The 18868-nt window shown below is 37.4% G+C and overlaps 2 protein-coding genes across 2 annotated transcripts; both read right to left on the reverse strand.

The window, feature by feature from the left end:
• Positions 1-229: 229 nt before the first annotated feature.
• On the reverse strand, positions 230-1114 carry LOC145950590 (uncharacterized). Its single transcript, XM_083061697.1, has one exon. It carries the CDS (start codon positions 1112-1114, stop codon positions 230-232), a length of 885 nt encoding a protein of 294 aa, XP_082917823.1.
• A 9439-nt stretch (positions 1115-10553) lies between these two features.
• On the reverse strand, positions 10554-15720 carry EMB1379 (embryo defective 1379). Its single transcript, XM_020384545.3, has 7 exons — positions 15571-15720; positions 15287-15451; positions 14272-14468; positions 13939-14019; positions 11981-12220; positions 11264-11341; positions 10554-11185 (listed from the first exon to the last, which is right to left on the reverse strand). Exons 2-7 carry the CDS (start codon positions 15402-15404, stop codon positions 10853-10855), a joined length of 1047 nt encoding a protein of 348 aa, XP_020240134.2. The 5' UTR covers positions 15405-15451; positions 15571-15720; the 3' UTR covers positions 10554-10852.
• Between the last annotated feature and the right edge of the window lie 3148 nt (positions 15721-18868).

Raw genomic sequence — 18868 nt, forward strand, 5'->3', positions numbered from 1 at the left:
GCATCCTTATTTGATTGTAACCGGAATAGGCGTCAAGAAAGCTGAATATGGAATTCCCGGACGCTCCGTCGACAAGTCGGTCGATGCAAGGGAGTGGATAGGCGTCCTTGGGGCAGGCTTTGTTGAGGTTGGTGTAGTCGGTACACATCCTCCACTTTTCGTTAGACTTTTTGACCAGAACTACATTTGCTAGCCACGTCGTGTAGGTGACTTCCCTTATGAAATTAGCCTATAACAATTTTTTCACCTCGGCATTCGCGGCGCTTCGCTTCTCATCTCCCATCTTTCTTTTATTTTGGGCGACTGGTCGTGCATCTCGGCATACAGCTAGTCGGTGGCAGAGAAACTTGGGGTCTATTCCTGGCATGTCTGATGTCGTCCACGCGAAGAGGTCTCGGTTGTCCCTGACTACATGCTCGACTCGGTTTGAGTCAGCCCCGCTCAACTGAGATCCCTTGTTTGTTATTTGTTCAGGTGTTTTTCCCAGTTGAAAAGGCATGAGGTCCTCGGCCGGTTCGATTCGTTCTTCTTCACCCAGCCGGGGGTCAAGGTCGATGTCCTCCGTCGTCTGTTGCCTTACTACGTTCACACCCTTCATGTTTGGAGGATCGGCCAGTGGTTGTACCTTTAGGCTAGAGAGATAGCATTCTCTTGCTGTTTTTTGATCGGCATGCACGGTTATCACTTGCCCATCTCTCGACGGAAACTTCATGCACAGGTGGGGGGTCGAGACAATCGCCCCTAAAGCATTGATTGATGGTCGGCCTAGAAGAATGTTGTACGATGTATTTGCGTGCACCACAATGTAGCGGACTTTGACCTCCCGGAAAGGTTTTTGGTCGAACCCGAAGCGGGTATATAGGTCGATGCATCCCCTTGTCATCACCCTTTCACCTGAGAAGCTGACCAGTGGCTCATGGTATGGCTCTAAGCTTTCCTCCGGGATTCCGAGCTGTACAAAAGTATTCCAGTATAAGATGTCGGCCGAGCTCCCCTGGTCGACCAACGTTTTCTTCACAATGCAGTTGTGCATTTCGACCGAAATCACCATGGGGTCGTCCTGTATGGGGTCAATGCCACGGAAGTCTCGGTCGGAAAAGGTTATAGGTGGCATTCTGGGCATCTTCAGTTGGTTCACGCTGTTTACTGACCGGACGGAACGGAGGTGTCATTTTCGCGCCGACGAGGTGGACCCACCTCCGGCAAAACCTCCGGCTATCGTGTTGATCACCTTCCGTGGTTGGTCATTGTCTCCCCTGGGGCGTTGTGACCGATCTTGTCTTTCGGTCGAACGTGATCGGCGACGTCGGTCTCTCGACGGACGATTTTCACGCGAGTGGTGGTCTCTTTCCCTTAGATGATGGTCTTGAGTGGTGATAAAGCTTCTGAGGTGACCTTGTTTGATAAGGTCCTCGAGCTTGTCCTTCAGCGCGGAACATTCTTCAGTGGAATGCCCCCTGTTTCGGTGGAATCGGCACGCCTTGTCTTTGTCGGCCCTGGGGGGTGTGTTCGCCCTTTTCGGCATCGCAAGGATTTCTGATGTGAGGGTCTGCTCCATCACTTTGGCTCTACTCGCATTAAGGGGAGTATAAGCTGCGTAGCGAGGTCCTCTTGGGGGGCGAGTATTCGAGGGCTCGACATTCACTTTTTTCACTTGCTCTCGGCCAGATTCTTTCCGGCTATAGTTTTCTTCGACCCTGGCCAGGTTCCGGGTCTCCGCAAGCTCTTCCATTTGCATGTACTTCTCATCTCGGCGCCGGAGGTCGTTCATATCAACTGGGGGCTTCTTACACAAGCTGTTTACAAACGGTCCCGGCCTGAGGGCTGTACTTAGCCGGTCCAATGCCACGGCGGGATTGAGGTCTCCAATCTCCATTGCAATCTTATTGAATCTGTCCATGAAGCTTCTCAAGCTTTCCTTCTTCTCCTAACGGACCCCTGTTAAGTCTCAATTTTACCTCTTTTTGGATGAGACTTATTAGACAAATTCCACTCATCCTATGAACCATTGCAATATAATTGTTCTCCTTTTGGTTCATTTTGTGTGCAGATATAACTAACCCATATTTACCTCAATACCTTAATATACCTCATTTTTTGTGTAGGTATTGAGCTAGAGAATTGAGGATTGAAGACTCTTAGGATTGGAAATATAAGAAGCTGAGGAGCAGAGCAGGGTGGCTGCGCCGGGCGCAAGATGATCTGCGCCGGGCTTGAGCGAAACAGAGCATCTCACATCTGGAAGCAATTGCGCCGGGTGTAATTGATAATTACGCCGGGCGTGACGCTTGGCAGAGACTCAAGAGAAGAATATGCGCCGGGCGCTGAGACTTACGCGCCGGGCGCGAAACCCTAATCTGACCTCCCAGGCTCGCATTTAAGGAGAACTTCGAGGGTTTTTCCCTCATTCTCACATGGGGCGACTCTAGGAGCTGCGGAAGGGATTCCCAGGGCTTGGGATCGTCCGTGTGCGGATCTTTCCTTCGGTTCTTCACTCCCTCTTCCATCTCTATTTTGTATTTGCCCTCTTTGTTGAGTGGTTTCACCCATTTTTGTGGGGTTAGATGTAACCAACGTACTCTATTGTAATCTTTACGATTTTAATGATATATATACATGTTGTTTTATTCTTTGTTGTGTTTGTTTCTATTCGTAATGCTTGCTTTGGATTGATCACCCTTTGCATGATTTAAGGTTCCATGGGTATTGGAAAATAACCTGTGAAACTAGTTCTGAAACATATGCCTAGTGGTGATTGTATCTAGGGATAGAGCTTGACCCATCAGTAGTCTTAAACCCTAGCCCGTAATGCGGGTGTAGATATTGGGTACTCAAGGGATTGATATTCAATATCCGCACCTAGGCTCTTTCTCTAAGGGATTAGGTTTGAGTAAACTCATGGGTTGACTAAGCAATGAATTCAACAAGAGATTAAGGATACATTAGTGTTACGTTTGGTGAAATCTGACCCCCACAACCTCACAATACCACAATACCATTCCTTACCTTTTCCACTCACAAAACATTATTTATTTACAGCTTTCATTCCAATAGTCACAACTTTGAATTCACTGCACAAACTATGAAATTGGAATTATTCTTTAGTCACGAATAGTCAATAAATGCTTATATTACCTTCTAATCCCTGTGGATACGATATTTTTACTACTTGAACGGCCGGTATACTTGCCGTGTTTGAGACCGTTGATAGAATTAAACGAATTTACAAATATTAACAAAAGTGTTTCAACGGAATTCTCAACAAGTTTTTGGCGCCGTTGCCGGGGATTAGAATGGCGATTTAGTATTTATAGCTATTTGTGATTTAATCCTTTTTCTTTGTTTTTGTTATTCTTTGTTGAGCAATGAAGTGTTGGAACTAACTTGTGTACTCTAGTCTTCAGCTTTCTCTTGTGTGCAAGGTACTATTATGAGCTGAATTGACCAATCCCTCTGAGCATTGTTGAGCAATCATGAGGTTGACCACGGGGCAAAAAGGAACAAGAGCAACAAGAGGAGAAGGAGAATCAGAGCATTTCAAGTTGGTCACTGTCAGGCTCGGGACAGTAAACAAGCGCTTCCTGGGAGGCAACCCAGAGATCTGAACTGTGTTTTAGATTTTTGTTGCATGTTGTTCTGTGTTATAAGTGTTGTTTTGTATTATGTGTTGTGGTTTGTGTTATATGTTTTGTGTTATATGTTTTGTGGTATATGTTGTTTGTGTTATGTGTTAGTTGTTAGAATCATGTTTGAATGGGTAAATATAGGGTACATTTTGTTTGGAATGTGAGGAATGAGGCAATTTTGTGTCTAGGTGGAAATAAGGCCTGATCCTAATTTAAAACCTGGGCAAATTGACCTTTTAAAGTGACTACGCGCCGGGCGTGACTCTTTTGCGCCCGGCCTAGTACTCAATTTTTGGTCTCTCGAACCACCACGCCGGGCGCGTTTAACGCATGCCCGGCGCGATATCAGATTTTGGACCTCGTTGAGTTTTACTGATATGAAGCCCGGCGCATCTGTTCTGCGCCCGGCGCAAAAACATTCCTGATACCTTGTATTTAACTATTTTTCATTCATGTTTCTTTGTATTCTGTTTGTGTTGCATTGTCTTAATCCATTTCTGTGTACATGCATTTTGTGCTTAATTTTGGTCTAAGGATATTCTCCATTGTGTTATAGTCGCTTGGTCATCACTATGTATACATTTTTGTGCTCACCATTCTTTTTCATGCTTATACTCCGTGACCACTCTTGGTTTCTAGGACTTTCAGGCATATACTGGTTGGCCTGGGGACCAGGCTCCTAAGTTTGGGGGAGTGGAGCTGCTGATGCAGACGGAGCCGTTGATTGTGGAGCAGCCCCTAAAGATGATGATGACCAGACCCCATAGATGGAAGCAGATGGAGCTCACCTTAGTTTACCTCTGTTTGCAATTTATTTTCTGTTTGCAATTTATTTTTCTGTTTTTTATTTTCAGTACTTTAACTGTTTTTATATAGTCTTTTTGGTGATTACTCTGTTGGTTCTTTTGTGAATATTCTGCCTTAGCATGGTTTTTAATCTTGTTGATACTTGCTTTGCTTGTGGTTGATTCTGGATTATAGTTTGCTTGATGTTTATGGTGTGTGTACCTTAGACATTTTCAAGTCACATTAGATCTTTAGTTCATGACTAGTTGCATACGGGTTTCAATGTTGATCATAGAACTGAGCTGAGTGTGATAGTTTGTGGATGCATAGCCGGGTGAGGTTTGAGCCTAAAACACCTATGAGTGAACTACGCTTAAGTTGCATGATAGACTTTGCTTGAGTTTCCCTGGTGGTTTGCTTATGTTGTGCACTTATATGATCAAGGCATTCACATTTCCATATTTTGTTAACCAGCTAAGCCAAAAAGTCATCTCCACCTTTCACTTGACCCATACCTTCCTAGGCCTAAACACCACACCTTCCACTTGTCCCAAACCATGAAAAATTAACCATAACCTTTTCCTTGGTTAAGAGAGCAAATTGATGACATCAAATAAGTTTGGGGGAGTTGAAGAATGAGGAATTTGGGAAGAAGAAAATATGTGGTCAGCCATTCAAAATAAAAAAAAAAAAAAAAAAAAAAATAAAAAAAAGCAGCAAAACAAAAGCAAAAATATTAAGATGCAAAAATGTAAATATGCATCTCATAAAGGCTAATGGCTTGGATCAGGTAAAGGGCATGTGCCAAAATATGTAATGGGGTATGGAGAGGGACATCATTGTAAAATCTTATTTGCTCTCTTAAGCTATAGCACCTTCAATCCTTGAAAAACCATAAAACTGCTACCGCTTGACCCTGCTTGACCCAGATTGCCCTAATAAAGACCTTGTGATAAGTGCCTGCATTTGTGTTACCACTGGTTTCATTTGGAAACGAAGAGCAAAGTTGAATTATGTGGCGTGAGTAGTAGACTAGAGAGAAACACTCACCCTGATACACTAGTGTGCATAGAGAGAAACATTTTCCTAGTGAGGATGCATACACAAATAGTCATTACTCTTCTCAGCTCTTTGATCTCTTTTGAAACCTTTGTTTGCACCTTGTCATGTTCTATTGCAATAATTGTGATTGGAAATTCATCTGAGGTTCATGCTTGCGAAAAGAAGATACAAGTAAACTAGGATGTAGAAATTGACTCACTTACATTGCTTGTTATCTGCTAGATTAATTACCTTTTGCTTGAGGACAAGCAAGGTTCTAAGTTTGGGGGAGTTGTTAAGTCTCAATTTTACCTCTTTTTGGATGAGACTTATTAGACAAATTCCACTCATCCTATGAACCATTGCAATATAATTGTTCTCCTTTTGGTTCATTTTGTGTGCAGATATAACTAACCCATATTTACCTCAATACCTTAATATACCTCATTTTTTGTGTAGGTATTGAGCTAGAGAATTGAGGATTGAAGACTCTTAGGATTGGAAATATAAGAAGCTGAGGAGCAGAGCAGGGTGGCTGCGCCGGGCGCAAGATGATCTGCGCCGGGCTTGAGCGAAACAGAGCATCTCACATCTGGAAGCAATTGCGCCGGGCGTAATTGATAATTACGCCGGGCGTGACGCTTGGCAGAGACTCAAGAGAAGAATATGCGCCGGGCGCTGAGACTTACGCGCCGGGCGCGAAACCCTAATCTGACCTCCCAGGCTCGCATTTAAGGAGAACTTCGAGGGTTTTTCCCTCATTCTCACATGGGGCGACTCTAGGAGCTGCGGAAGGGATTCCCAGGGCTTGGGATCGTCCGTGTGCGGATCTTTCCTTCGGTTCTTCACTCCCTCTTCCATCTCTATTTTGTATTTGCCCTCTTTGTTGAGTGGTTTCACCCATTTTTGTGGGGTTAGATGTAACCAACGTACTCTATTGTAATCTTTACGATTTTAATGATATATATACATGTTGTTTTATTCTTTGTTGTGTTTGTTTCTATTCGTAATGCTTGCTTTGGATTGATCACCCTTTGCATGATTTAAGGTTCCATGGGTATTGGAAAATAACCTGTGAAACTAGTTCTGAAACATATGCCTAGTGGTGATTGTATCTAGGGATAGAGCTTGACCCATCAGTAGTCTTAAACCCTAGCCCGTAATGCGGGTGTAGATATTGGGTACTCAAGGGATTGATATTCAATATCCGCACCTAGGCTCTTTCTCTAAGGGATTAGGTTTGAGTAAACTCATGGGTTGACTAAGAAATGAATTCAACAAGAGATTAAGGATACATTAGTGTTACGTTTGGTGAAATCTGACCCCCACAACCTCACAATACCACAATACCATTCCTTACCTTTTCCACTCACAAAACATTATTTATTTACAGCTTTCATTCCAATAGTCACAACTTTGAATTCACTGCACAAACTATGAAATTGGAATTATTCTTTAGTCACGAATAGTCAATAAATGCTTATATTACCTTCTAATCCCTGTGGATACGATATTTTTACTACTTGAACGGCCGGTATACTTGCCGTGTTTGAGACCGTTGATAGAATTAAACGAATTTACAAATATTAACAAAAGTGTTTCAACGGAATTCTCAACAAGTTTTTGCCCCGCCAAGGCTAAAGAGGTCGTCTTGTACGGCTTGCTCGTTGCGAACTGTAGGGTAAACTGGGATGACAACTCGCCAAACGAGTCAATGGAGGCGCTCGACAACCTCGTCAACCAACTCAAAGCTCTTCCCTTCAGCGACGTGGGAAATATTCGGCACAAAGCCGAGTCGTCCTGAGTGGAGAGGGTCGCTTGCGTCAAGAACACGTTCAAATGTTCCTCGGGGTCGGATGACCCGTCGTACTTCTCAATCGGCATACTTTTCCAATGGTCTAGCAGGGTTGCCTCCATTATTCTCCAGGAAAAAGGATGTCTTAGGGAGTGAGTGGTGGTGTCGGCCTTGTTAGCTATCAACGAGGTGACCGGGGTTCGGGTCACATGGTCGGTCGGGGCATGATATGCCGACTCCTCTTGAAGAGTAGGGGTTGACGGCACATATGTTTGGTTAAGGCTTCGGAGTTCGGCGTTTTGTCGGCGCAGTTCGGCCAACTCCCTTGCATCGGCCTCTCTCTGCCTTCGGATAGCTTCCATTTCCTCGCGCAATGCACGCAAGTCATCATGGAGATCAGGTTGGTCTCGGTTAGTGTTCAGCCGGACCTCTTGTATCACCGGTTCTGGCTCGGTTTGAGGCATTCCATACGGGTAACGCTCTTGATTGGTCATAACGGGGTTAATTTCGGGGTTAGGTATCGGTTGAGTCATTGTTGATTGTCCTTTTCGCGTCACTACCATATCTCGGTCTCAGTCGTAGAGTTCAACAGGGCTGAAGCGTCTCTTCGGCCCCACGGTGGGCGCTAAATGTTCCTGTGTTAGGATACACACTAACTATCCTTGTTGTAGCGAGTCTGATCCTGGGTCTCGGTCTTCTCGTTCCTATCCGGGTAATCCGAAGTCAGGGATGGGTGTGCCTGTAAAGACACTCCGACGCTCAAGTTAGTGATCGGCATAATAAATACGGTAGTTCAAAATTAATTACATACCTCGTTGGGGTCCTATTTATAGTAGTTCTTATTGGGTCGCAATTAAGGATTGGGCCCCGGAAAATTAGGGGTCTAATCCTATGCATTATGTTAATTAAGCTCTCCATAACCATCTTGATGATGCCGACATACTCGGCCGACTCCGCCGACACGTTTCGTCCCATCTGGGGGTGGTCGGCGGGTTCGGGTACTCGACATAAGTAACGTTCTCGGGTATTCGGGCGAGTCGGCCACCATACGGTATACATTTGAAACACTTATTTTTTAACCGGATTTCAATTTTGTTATTGGGATATTTACACAGGTCAATATAGGCCTTGCATGATGAGCCAATTAAAGGTGGGCCACAAATTGTTAGTCGTTGAGTATTTGTTTAGCTGTGTGTAGTGTTTGTATTTTTTAACAATTTATCTTTCCTTTGTTTCCTTTATAGGCTTGAAGTTGAAAATAGACCAGGATTTTTGGAATTGCTCTTGAAACGACACGTGTAAAAATATTCTATTTGTGTTCTCTTAAATTGTTAATATTATATGAAGGATATGGATTCTTCCTTTAAAAAAAATCACATTATTTTATCAAAGATGAAGATGAAGAGTATAAATTAGTAATAATAATTCAATAAAATAAGAGAAGAAATAATAACTTATAAAGTACACATATATTCTAATGATTGATAAGTTTTTTGGGTGATGATTAAAAGCATAATCGTGAAGATTTTAGTCTAAAGCGAATAATATTTCATCATTATGAAATTATATGTAAAATAATTTTATAAAAATAACTTTTATAAAATATAATGTCAAACAAATAACATAAAAAAAACCATCAACATTGATTTGATGGTGATTTGCTCATCATTTCTCTCAGCCAAAATTCGAGTCGATTAAATTATTTGTTGCGAAGAATCTAATGGATTATAACATAAACTATTAAATCTTCTCCTCTTATTCTTTGTCTTTAAAATGATAGTAATACACACATAAATTAAGAATAAAAATTAATTTATGTGAAAATACATTAGTATTGATATAATTTACATAGGGCCAAATCAGAAGAAAAAAAAATCAATATTACAATAAAAACTAAAAACATTGTTATTTTAGATTTTTTTTAAATATTAGAACTGTAAGTATTTTAAAACTAAAGAAATACTTGATTTCATTTAATTCTTTTGATTTAATTAATTGATCAAATATTTAATTGATTAAATAAAAAAAATGCTATGTATTAATAGTGTAAACTATTATCTAATTACAAATTGTAAACCATTATCTAATTACAAATCACCTTTATGATAAATTTATTAATTTTTTAATAATTATCTTAAAAATAATGTTAATGATAGATTTCAAATAAATTATAAATATAAATTTAATTAATACAGTGAGACAAATATAAGGACAAGACATGGAGTTATATATTCGAATCTACACCGGGACCTAATTTTTCAAGTCGAAAAAAAATATAATCAATCAAAGCAAGTTTTCTCTGTTAAAATCGAGTTTAGGTTATGGATACAAATTTAATTGTCATGTCTAAGTGTAAATTACTTTACATTAATAACATATAATCATTATATAAAAAAAACTTTTTAAATGATTAAAATTTTAATTTAGTTGATTATAATAAAAATTATATTAAGATTTAATTTTAAAAATAAATTTTATTTCTCATTTCTATTTCTTTTAAACCAAACACTTCTATTTATACTTTATATTTCACATTTCTATTCACCTATTTTTTTTTTATTTATTACTATCCACTTTTTTACTCACTATTTCTTTCCTTTGTGCCAAATACAACCTAAGTAGAACAATTATTTTGATTAATCTTTTTAAAATAATATTTGATTAGCAAAAATCACATCTTACGAAAATAAATAAATCTTTGATTATATGCAAACATTGCACAAACCATATTTATAGACTAAAATAACATCTCAATTTTTTTTCGTCAATAGACAAAGAACACTGCTATACAAGTCAAAACATATTCCAAATCAACGTCTAAATTATTAAAATATTAATATTTTTAAATAAATTTATTATACAATAATTATTTAATTTAATATTTTATTATTTAAATCAATTTTTTAATAATTCGGAAGAAATTTTGGAGACTTCTTTCGGACGATGGAGCATTTTTCATAGACAAAATATAATTGTTTCATGATTCATGAACTTGTTCACTACTCGAGTTTGACTTTTATTTAATAAAGGATAAACGCTCAAATTTACCATGCTGCCAAATTTCCCTGCAATGAATTTAGATTTTACTTTGCTTTATTAACTTTTTCGTACAAGCATTGATATTTTAAAGTAAACTAATTCAACATGTAAAAATCTTAATAACAAATGACTGAAATTAGACATCTTATAGCTGTCTAGTTTGATACAAAGCTAAACAGATAGTATCATGAGCAAGTTTATAATAAAAATAATGTCATGATTAAAGAAGCACAACAATAAACAATTAAATATCAAAACACGGTTATAAAAAACAATTAAATATCAAAGCTGAGCAAAATAATAATGTCACTACCTCAAAATGACTCTAATATGATCCTTTGACACTAACACAAATTTACATGTTGGTATTCTGAACTAGAAGGTTGGCGTTTCAAGCCACAGGTCAACCTAACATAACACGATTGCTGATTAAGAAATAGTCACTAAAACTAGCTAACTGCATTACTAAAGAACCCATTCACATATCCACAAAAGTTCAGCTTAAATTACAACAGTCAGCAGCAAAATATACCTAGCAGCAGTAAAAGAAGGCACCGTTGTTGATTTACGTCAGACGAGCAGAGTTTCTAGTTACTCTTCTCGAACCAGAAATAGCTGCCGAAGATTGAGATGCACCAGAACCTCCTGTATCTGCATCCTCAGTTCTGCGTGCTCTGCCCCTTTTCCGTACCAATCCATTACCATGCTGGCTTTCTCTACCATCATTCAGCTCATCCTGATTGCTGCATCCAACATCATCATCAACAACCCTATTGGCTCTATGCCTAGTCACTTGTTGGCTTCCTCTAGGTTCATTGTCATCTTCAGTCTGCACGGCCTCTGCCTGGGGTACCGTATATGGCCATCCAGTGCCACAAGTTGGGCAAACTTTTGCAACCTAAATGCCAGTTGGTAGTAGTAACATTGTCAGACACTCCATATCTCTAACATCATAAAAATGAAACAAGACTAATACCTTTCTCTGCAAGAAAAGTTGCTTCAGGCAGTACTGATGAATCCGTACAGTACAGTTTTCATTTTGGCATAACTCTGCCTGTCAGACATTGAGTAATGAATTGTTAGATTCAAACACAGCAGCAATGTGTTATAACTTACAAGTACAACTGATGCTATCTGCATATTTCAATTTTTCCACTTCTGTTCCTTCTAATATTAACAAAATCTAGTGATTATTTTTTTGTCTTGGGTTCCCAATGCCTCCACAAGCAAGGTAATTAGACAAAAGGAATTATATTACATCATAAAATGTGGAGAAAATTGAATTGTTGGTGTGTATGTAATTTAACAAAAGCACTCAATTTGTTAGTGTGTGTTTGTTTAAGTCTCAGATGTGCATATAATAAAATTTCCGCATCAAATATTTAGAAAACACGTAGAAGATAGTTTTTCTTGCTTCTGAATTAACACATTGTATTCATAAAACGCCAAACATAACAGGCTATTAATGGTCTTCAAATCTGATCAATACATAACTTTATTCAAAATTTTCCATGAAACTTGCATGGCATATTACCAAACATTTAAATCCCATAGATATTGTAAAACAAAAGCCCAATGCTGATTCAAAATAATCACAAGTTCACAACCATTGATGGTTAAACAAAATTTAGAAAAAAAAAAAAAGAAAAAGAAAAAGAGAAGACTATCACAATGCAACAGGAACAAGAACAACCTTTATTCCAGCTTCATTGCATACATGACAGGATGTAACATCATTGTTCCGGAACCAACTGCGAAGATCAAGGAATGACTTCAAACCAAGTTTAATAATACCATCTGTTGTTAAGTTAAGCCACTGGTCCCGCACTAGTTCTTGCAGGGTTTTTTCCTTTTGAGACAAACTGAAATTCTTCAATGATGATGGGACATTTGGCTGGCCTCCTTGAGATTGTGGATCTGACACAACTGTAACCTGAACATAGAACATGAAATTTGAGCATTTTAGTCTACATTTACAATACATTAAGGAATAAATATATTTTAATTTTGTGATCAGTATCATTTATCTCAAAATATCCTGAAACATTCCCATCACAATGGAAAGGGCAAAATCTTTCTACGAGTAGATCAAATTGTCATGTTCTTCATGTGTATATCATAATCAACCTGCAATCCAAAATGTGTACCTTATTCTCCAACTGTGTATATAGATATAGACAGTTTTACTTTTTTTGTGGTGGTGGTGGTTTGGGGGAGGGTGGACTGCAAATCATATAATACACTAGAAAAATATGACTAGTGTTTTCAATACTCTAACAAAAAAAAAATTAAAAAAAAAACAGAAACAACAGTCTTTAGAGAGTTTAACCACTACAAAAATGACCAAGCTAATAAATTTCATTGCAACAAAACTATACAAACAGGTAAAATAAGCGCTAAAGATGATGAAAAATGGTAAACTAGTTGGATCAGATGACATGTATATTGAATTTTGGATGTGTTTAGGTGAGAAGGTATAACTTAGCTTGAGTCAAACAATGAAACTGAAGTAAGAAATTAATGATTATATATTAAGATAAAAGACTTGCATCACACAATCTATTTGGTTTTACATCACAGAGATGATATATCTACTATAGGTTTTGATGGAAATTTAAAATGTAATCCATAAGACCTGCAACGCAAATGGTCTTCGATGATTTAGATTCTTAGAAAAAGGCCTACAATATGTGACCAAAACAACACAAGTTCGGAGGAAGGCTCTACATAATAATGGAGTTAGTATTGCATGAATTCAAACTTTAAAATATATATGCATGCAAATTCATGAAGTTGAACATAAGCTTTTTATAACAATATGTTTGCACCAAAGTTCAAGTTTGAGTCTATACCTGTCTACCATTTTATTGGACTTCGGAACAAGGAACAAGAAAGAGAATAGTGCCTCAATGCATGCATTTTCCAAATGGCATAGTCCTTATTGTTGCAAGAATGAGTAAATTCTAAACTTAAGCACTGAAGTGAGGCTTTATAATCAAATTCTACCCTAGGAAATATAGGACTTAGTTTTAATAATTACTGCATTTCAATAACTGCCATGTTAGGAACTAATTTAAATAATAACAGCAGGTTTAATTTCTGTGAGGAAATATTATGTATTCTCGTTTGTATTGATGAGGTAGTGTTATAATCAGGGGAAAATTATTTCGTGTTTAATAGTTTTTCTAGATAAAGATAATCTGTAGGAGTTTCTGAAATCGGGGACAGCAAGAAATTGTTGAACTTTCCATAATTTTATTGTGATTTAATCCTATTTCCATCTGTTCCAAATTTGTATTCAGTCATTGTCATTGATTTAGAATGAGCAAGGTGGAGGTTGTGGAATTCAATTATAGCAAATGAGAGTTGGCAAAGTTCCAAAGAAAAAAGATGGTTATCATGTCATAACACAAGTTGCAGTTTACAAATTGATTGCATCCACAAATAATGATATACTTACTAATCTTGGCTATTTAGCCCTAACCATCTGTCAAAAACTAAAATATTCTCACTGATCTAACTTATTGATAAATTTTAAAATTTCACTTTGATATTTTTTGATAGTACTTCACACACACTCAATACCAGCATATTAAAACAAGATTCAATTTTTGATGAGTATAAAAGTGTAGGTAGGTGAAATATTATAACCTGACCATCCAAACTAAGATTGAGAGCACGAATGCTGGAGATAACACCGTTTGCAGAGGCATCTTGTACTATTGCTTCAATCTGTTGTTTTCCATTTACAGAACATAAGATTATTTGTTTCAGGTGTCAAAATACCAGGCATTTAGAGAAATATTTCTCTAATTTCAAAGAAATCACACTATACACCCAGTGACAAACACACGTGCACAACTGGAAGACACTGAGAACCGCAAAAACTAAAAGCATTACACAAACCAATTTGTAAAGCCTAGTACATATTCACATATGTACACCAACAGACAAAAAAACACAAGCAAGTAAAGCAAAACTTACAATGGCCTTATAAAAGGCAATTTGAGGAACAGTATACTTCGTGCCAAACTTGGAATGTTCATCTGAAACAGTATTCACCACCCCATAATAAACTTGACCATCATATTGATCTATGCAGGCACGCAACTCAAAATTAGCAAAACTAAGCGCCTTGTTTATTTTCAGAATAAAACCATCAAACAGTTGTGGATCAGTGCCTAGCAAAGACAAGCACAGTCAAGTCAAGGTCACAATAAAAACCCATCAAGGACAAATGAAACACAAACACCCAATTTCTATTTTCAAAAATAAAGTATTTATTTGCAACCAATATTCAAATTCAATTCAAATCATGTCACCTTTCACCTTCAATGTTCATCCTTCCTCAATGTTGACTCAATAATCAATTAGAACCCAAGGGAGTGTTTGGTAGTAGGAAACATTTTTCATGGGAATGATTATAAATGTTACCGAATCAAAATATTTTACTGTAATAACTAAGCAAACTAAGGTAACATAATATTTTTAACACAATAAGATATTCATTTTAACTCAGGAATGTTAGATTCTCACCTCTCCATGGGAACAATTTGGTGAGAAATTGTATGGAAAACATTCATTCGCAGGAAACCATGTTCCCTAAGAATATTATTTTTTAGAAGATAAACCAAACTTAAAAAACTATCATTCTCAACTTCAGATTAAAAGTAAAAACATTCCTCCTAACGCCCCCTAACTTCAAACTAAGTTAGAAATAAATAAATAAATAAAATACAATTTTGCAACAAGAAAATGGAAACCCTATTGGTAATTGGCAACACCCGCTGAGCTCATGGAGAAAGACCTAGGTTCAATTCTCACACAACACATTTCTGGGAAGGAACAAAAAACTTGTGATGAGTCCCAAATCAAGGATTAAGTTAGTAAGGATGCCTTGGAGCCCCACCAGGAGCCAAAAGCCCTAATTACAGTTGTTAAAACACAATAAAAGAAAATAAAAATAAAAGGGAATAACAAATTCAGAGAAAACAAAAACCTGGGTTTCTCTTGGTGAGTTCTTCAAACATGGAGTGCAAGTCCTTCTCCATGAGCGGGCCTCGTGACAACAGAGCTTGAATCACGACATGGTGTCTCCAGCTTAACGCGCTCGACATGATTCTTTCACAAACCCTAATGAAGATTCTGACACGGGGAAAATGCGCTGAGAAGGGAGAACCACGGTTAGGGTTTGTGAAGAGTGAAAAATGGACAGCAAAATAAGCAATTTGGGAATTAGTGAAGAAGTGGAGGGTGTAGCTCTAAATTAGGGATTGGGTTTACCTCAGTAACTCACGTCATAGAGAAAGGGGAAGAAGGAAACTGTCGCGTGGGGAAGTTCAAGCATTTGGTTGCGCGGAGAGAGAGAAATATCCAAAGTGTGGCGGGAAGAGAAAATATTTGTATTCTTTTTCATTTGGTACTTATTCTATGATTCTGTTGGTTTCTTAATTTTTTTTTAAGCAGTTTTACTTTTGATTTCTCTACTGTATCAAATATGTAATTTTAGTTTTTATTTGTAATTATGTAATTTTAGTCTCTCAATTCTGTAAAATTATCAATTTTAATCTTTTTTTTTTATTTATTAGTTAATCGTTAAAATTATAACATTGATTATGATCTATTATAAATAATATCTTGATTAATATTTAATAATATTTAGATTAATTTGTGCTTTTAATTCTTATTTTTATCGTATTTTTTAAATATTAGAGGATTAAAATTGTGAAATTAAAAATAATGGAACTAAAATTACGAATTTATATTATAAGAAGATTAAAAGTGCAATTTAACCTAATTTTTTAAAATTATTTTATAAAATAGTTTTAAAATTATAAAGGAAAAAAAATTAAATTATAGTTAGTGGTGAGATTTCAAGAGATTGTAAATATATCTTAGTTTTTTTTAGATTTTTATATATGAAAATCTCTTTTTTTTTCCCACTTAAAATCTCTTCTTCACCCTTTATATACAACTATTAAAATTGGCCTGGATTAATAGGTGGCTTGTCAGGTTAAGTCTAGCTCCATGTCATTTGTGTGTTGCGTTATGTTATAGTTCATGCATTTGTTTTTTTCTTAGAGGTATCAGTTTGTAAATTTAGATATGAAGTATTTATTGTCTTTTAGCTTTGCCTTGAGAGTTTTAATAGTAAGGAGCATCTTGTAGCACATGTAATAAGCAGTAACATGCCCATATATGAAACTCTGACTTACTCCTAATGAAACTTCCTCCTAGAGAGAGTATGGGTGTGTTGTTTACCTATTGTGTGGGAATATTGTTTTCATGTATTTTTAGGCTACCTTATATGTGCATTCTAAAGTTAAGAATTAATGGCTTCACATGCATATCGAATTAAAAGTATAAGAGCCCATGTGTCAAGTGTTTTGAGTTGTCTGTTAAAGTGTGTTCATGATGTGTTTATCGTTGATAAAGATTAAGCTCAAATCTAAGAGTTTTGATGATTACAAATGTGTACCTAATGAGTCTCTTGTTAAGAGTGCAACTTGTATTGGTTATTTTTGCTTTGTATATGTTTAAGCTTTGTGATTAGTGTTAAATCAATATGTCATTTTATAATCTTCGTTTAAGTTGATGATCAAGAATAACATGAATTATGTTTCAAATTGATTTGAAAAGAATTGAAGTGAAAAATGTGAAGAATTGATTTTTACTCAAAAGTCCCCTCTAAAGAAGTTGTTCACAAGAGTCACTTATCTCTCAAAAATAATATTAAGAAAACACTCTTGCTTGAACAACCTTTATACCTTCTTTGTTTCAAAGAGACACTCACGGCCACTAGTCATGAACTTGAGTCTCTACCTCAAGAGGTCTAAATACTTTTGAAAGAATTTGATGATCTATTCCTTCAAGAGGTTCTAAGTGGACTTCCACTTTTAAGAGGAATAGAACATCAAATAGACCTCATTCCGGGAGCAAGTCTACCAAATAGGCCCGCCTATAGGACTAATCCCCAAGAAACCAAAAAGATAGAAACTCAAGTTGAGGACTTGTTGAAGAAGGGATGGGTTCAAAAGAGCCTTAGCCCTTGTGTCGTCATCGTTCTTTTGGTGCCTAAGAAGGATGGAAAATGGAGGATGTGCACGAATTGTAAAGCCATCAATAACATCACCATAAAATATAGGCACCCAATCCTTAGGTTAGATGATATGTTAGATGAGTTACATGGGCCATCATATTCTCCAAAATTGATCTTAAGAGTGGTTATCACCAAATTAGAATCAAAGAGGGTGATGAATGGAAAATCGCTTTTAAAACCAAGTTTGGTTTGTATGAATGGTTAGTGATGCCTCTTGGTCTCACCAATGCCCCTGGCACCTTCATGCGTCTAATGAATCATGTACTTAGAGATTGCATAGGAAAACTTGTAGTTGTTTATTTTGATGACATTCTAGTTTTTAGCAAATCCGTATATGAGCATCTTGGACATCTAAGAGAAGTCTTAATAATTCATAAGGACAACCACCTTTATGCCAACTTGGAAAAATGCACCTTTTGTAAAGAGAATGTGAACTTTTTGGGCTTTATAGTTGGCAAAGAGGGAGTGCAAGTTGACCTCGAGAAAATAAAATCCGTCCGAGATTGGCCCACCTTAAAAAGTGTGGGAGATGTGAGGAGCTTCCATGGTTTGGCAAGCTTCTATAGAAGATTTGTGAAAGACTTCTCCACACTTGCATCCCCTCTTAATGAGCTTGTTAAGAAGGATGTTCCTTTCATTTGGGGTGAAGCAAGAAAAAGCTTTCAATGATCTTAAGGAAAAGCTCACCAATGCACCCATTCTAGCCCTCCCAAACTTTGCTCAAACCTTTGAGCTAGAATGTGATGCATCCAGTTTTGGCATAGGTGCCATGTTACTTCAAGGAGGCTAGCCCATTGCTTACTTTAGTGAAAAACTTCATGGGGCCACCTTGAATTATCCCACCCATGACAAAGAGCTTTATGCCCTTATTAGAGCCCTCCAAGTTTGGGAGCATTACTTAGTGACTAGGGAATTCATCATACACACCGACCATGAGTCACTTAAGTACATTAGAGGGCAAGGGAAGTTAAACAAAAGACATGCCAAGTGGGTTGAATATCTTGAGCAATTCCCTTATATTATCAAATACAAGAAAGGAAAGAATAATGTGGTGGCAGATGCTTTATCTTGCAAGCACTCATTACTCTTTTCCTTGGGGTCTCAAATTCTTGGTTTTGATAATATAAAGGAGTTGTATGAGGATGATCAAGATTTCCAATCCACCTTCACCAAATGCCTTTAAAAGCCTTTTGATGGGTTCTATCTTCTTGAGGGGTACCTTTTTAAAATGGGAAAACTTTGTATACCCAAAGGATCCATTAGAAAGCTTTTGGTTAAGAAAAGTCACGAGGGAGGTCTCATGGACCATTTTGGGATTGATAAAACCCTAAACCTTTTGAAATCTAAATTTTATTGGCCACACATGAGAGTGGACGTTCAAAGGCATTGCTCCAGGTGTATCACTTGCCTTTAAGCAAAATCAAGAGTAATGCCTCATGGACTCTACACCCTTCTTCCTATAGCTAGCTCCCTTTGGGTTGA

The sequence above is a fragment of the Cajanus cajan genome, chromosome 8, assembly GCF_000230855.2.
Source record: "Cajanus cajan strain Asha chromosome 8, NIPB_CcT2T_4, whole genome shotgun sequence".
Classification (NCBI taxonomy): domain Eukaryota; kingdom Viridiplantae; phylum Streptophyta; class Magnoliopsida; order Fabales; family Fabaceae; genus Cajanus; species Cajanus cajan.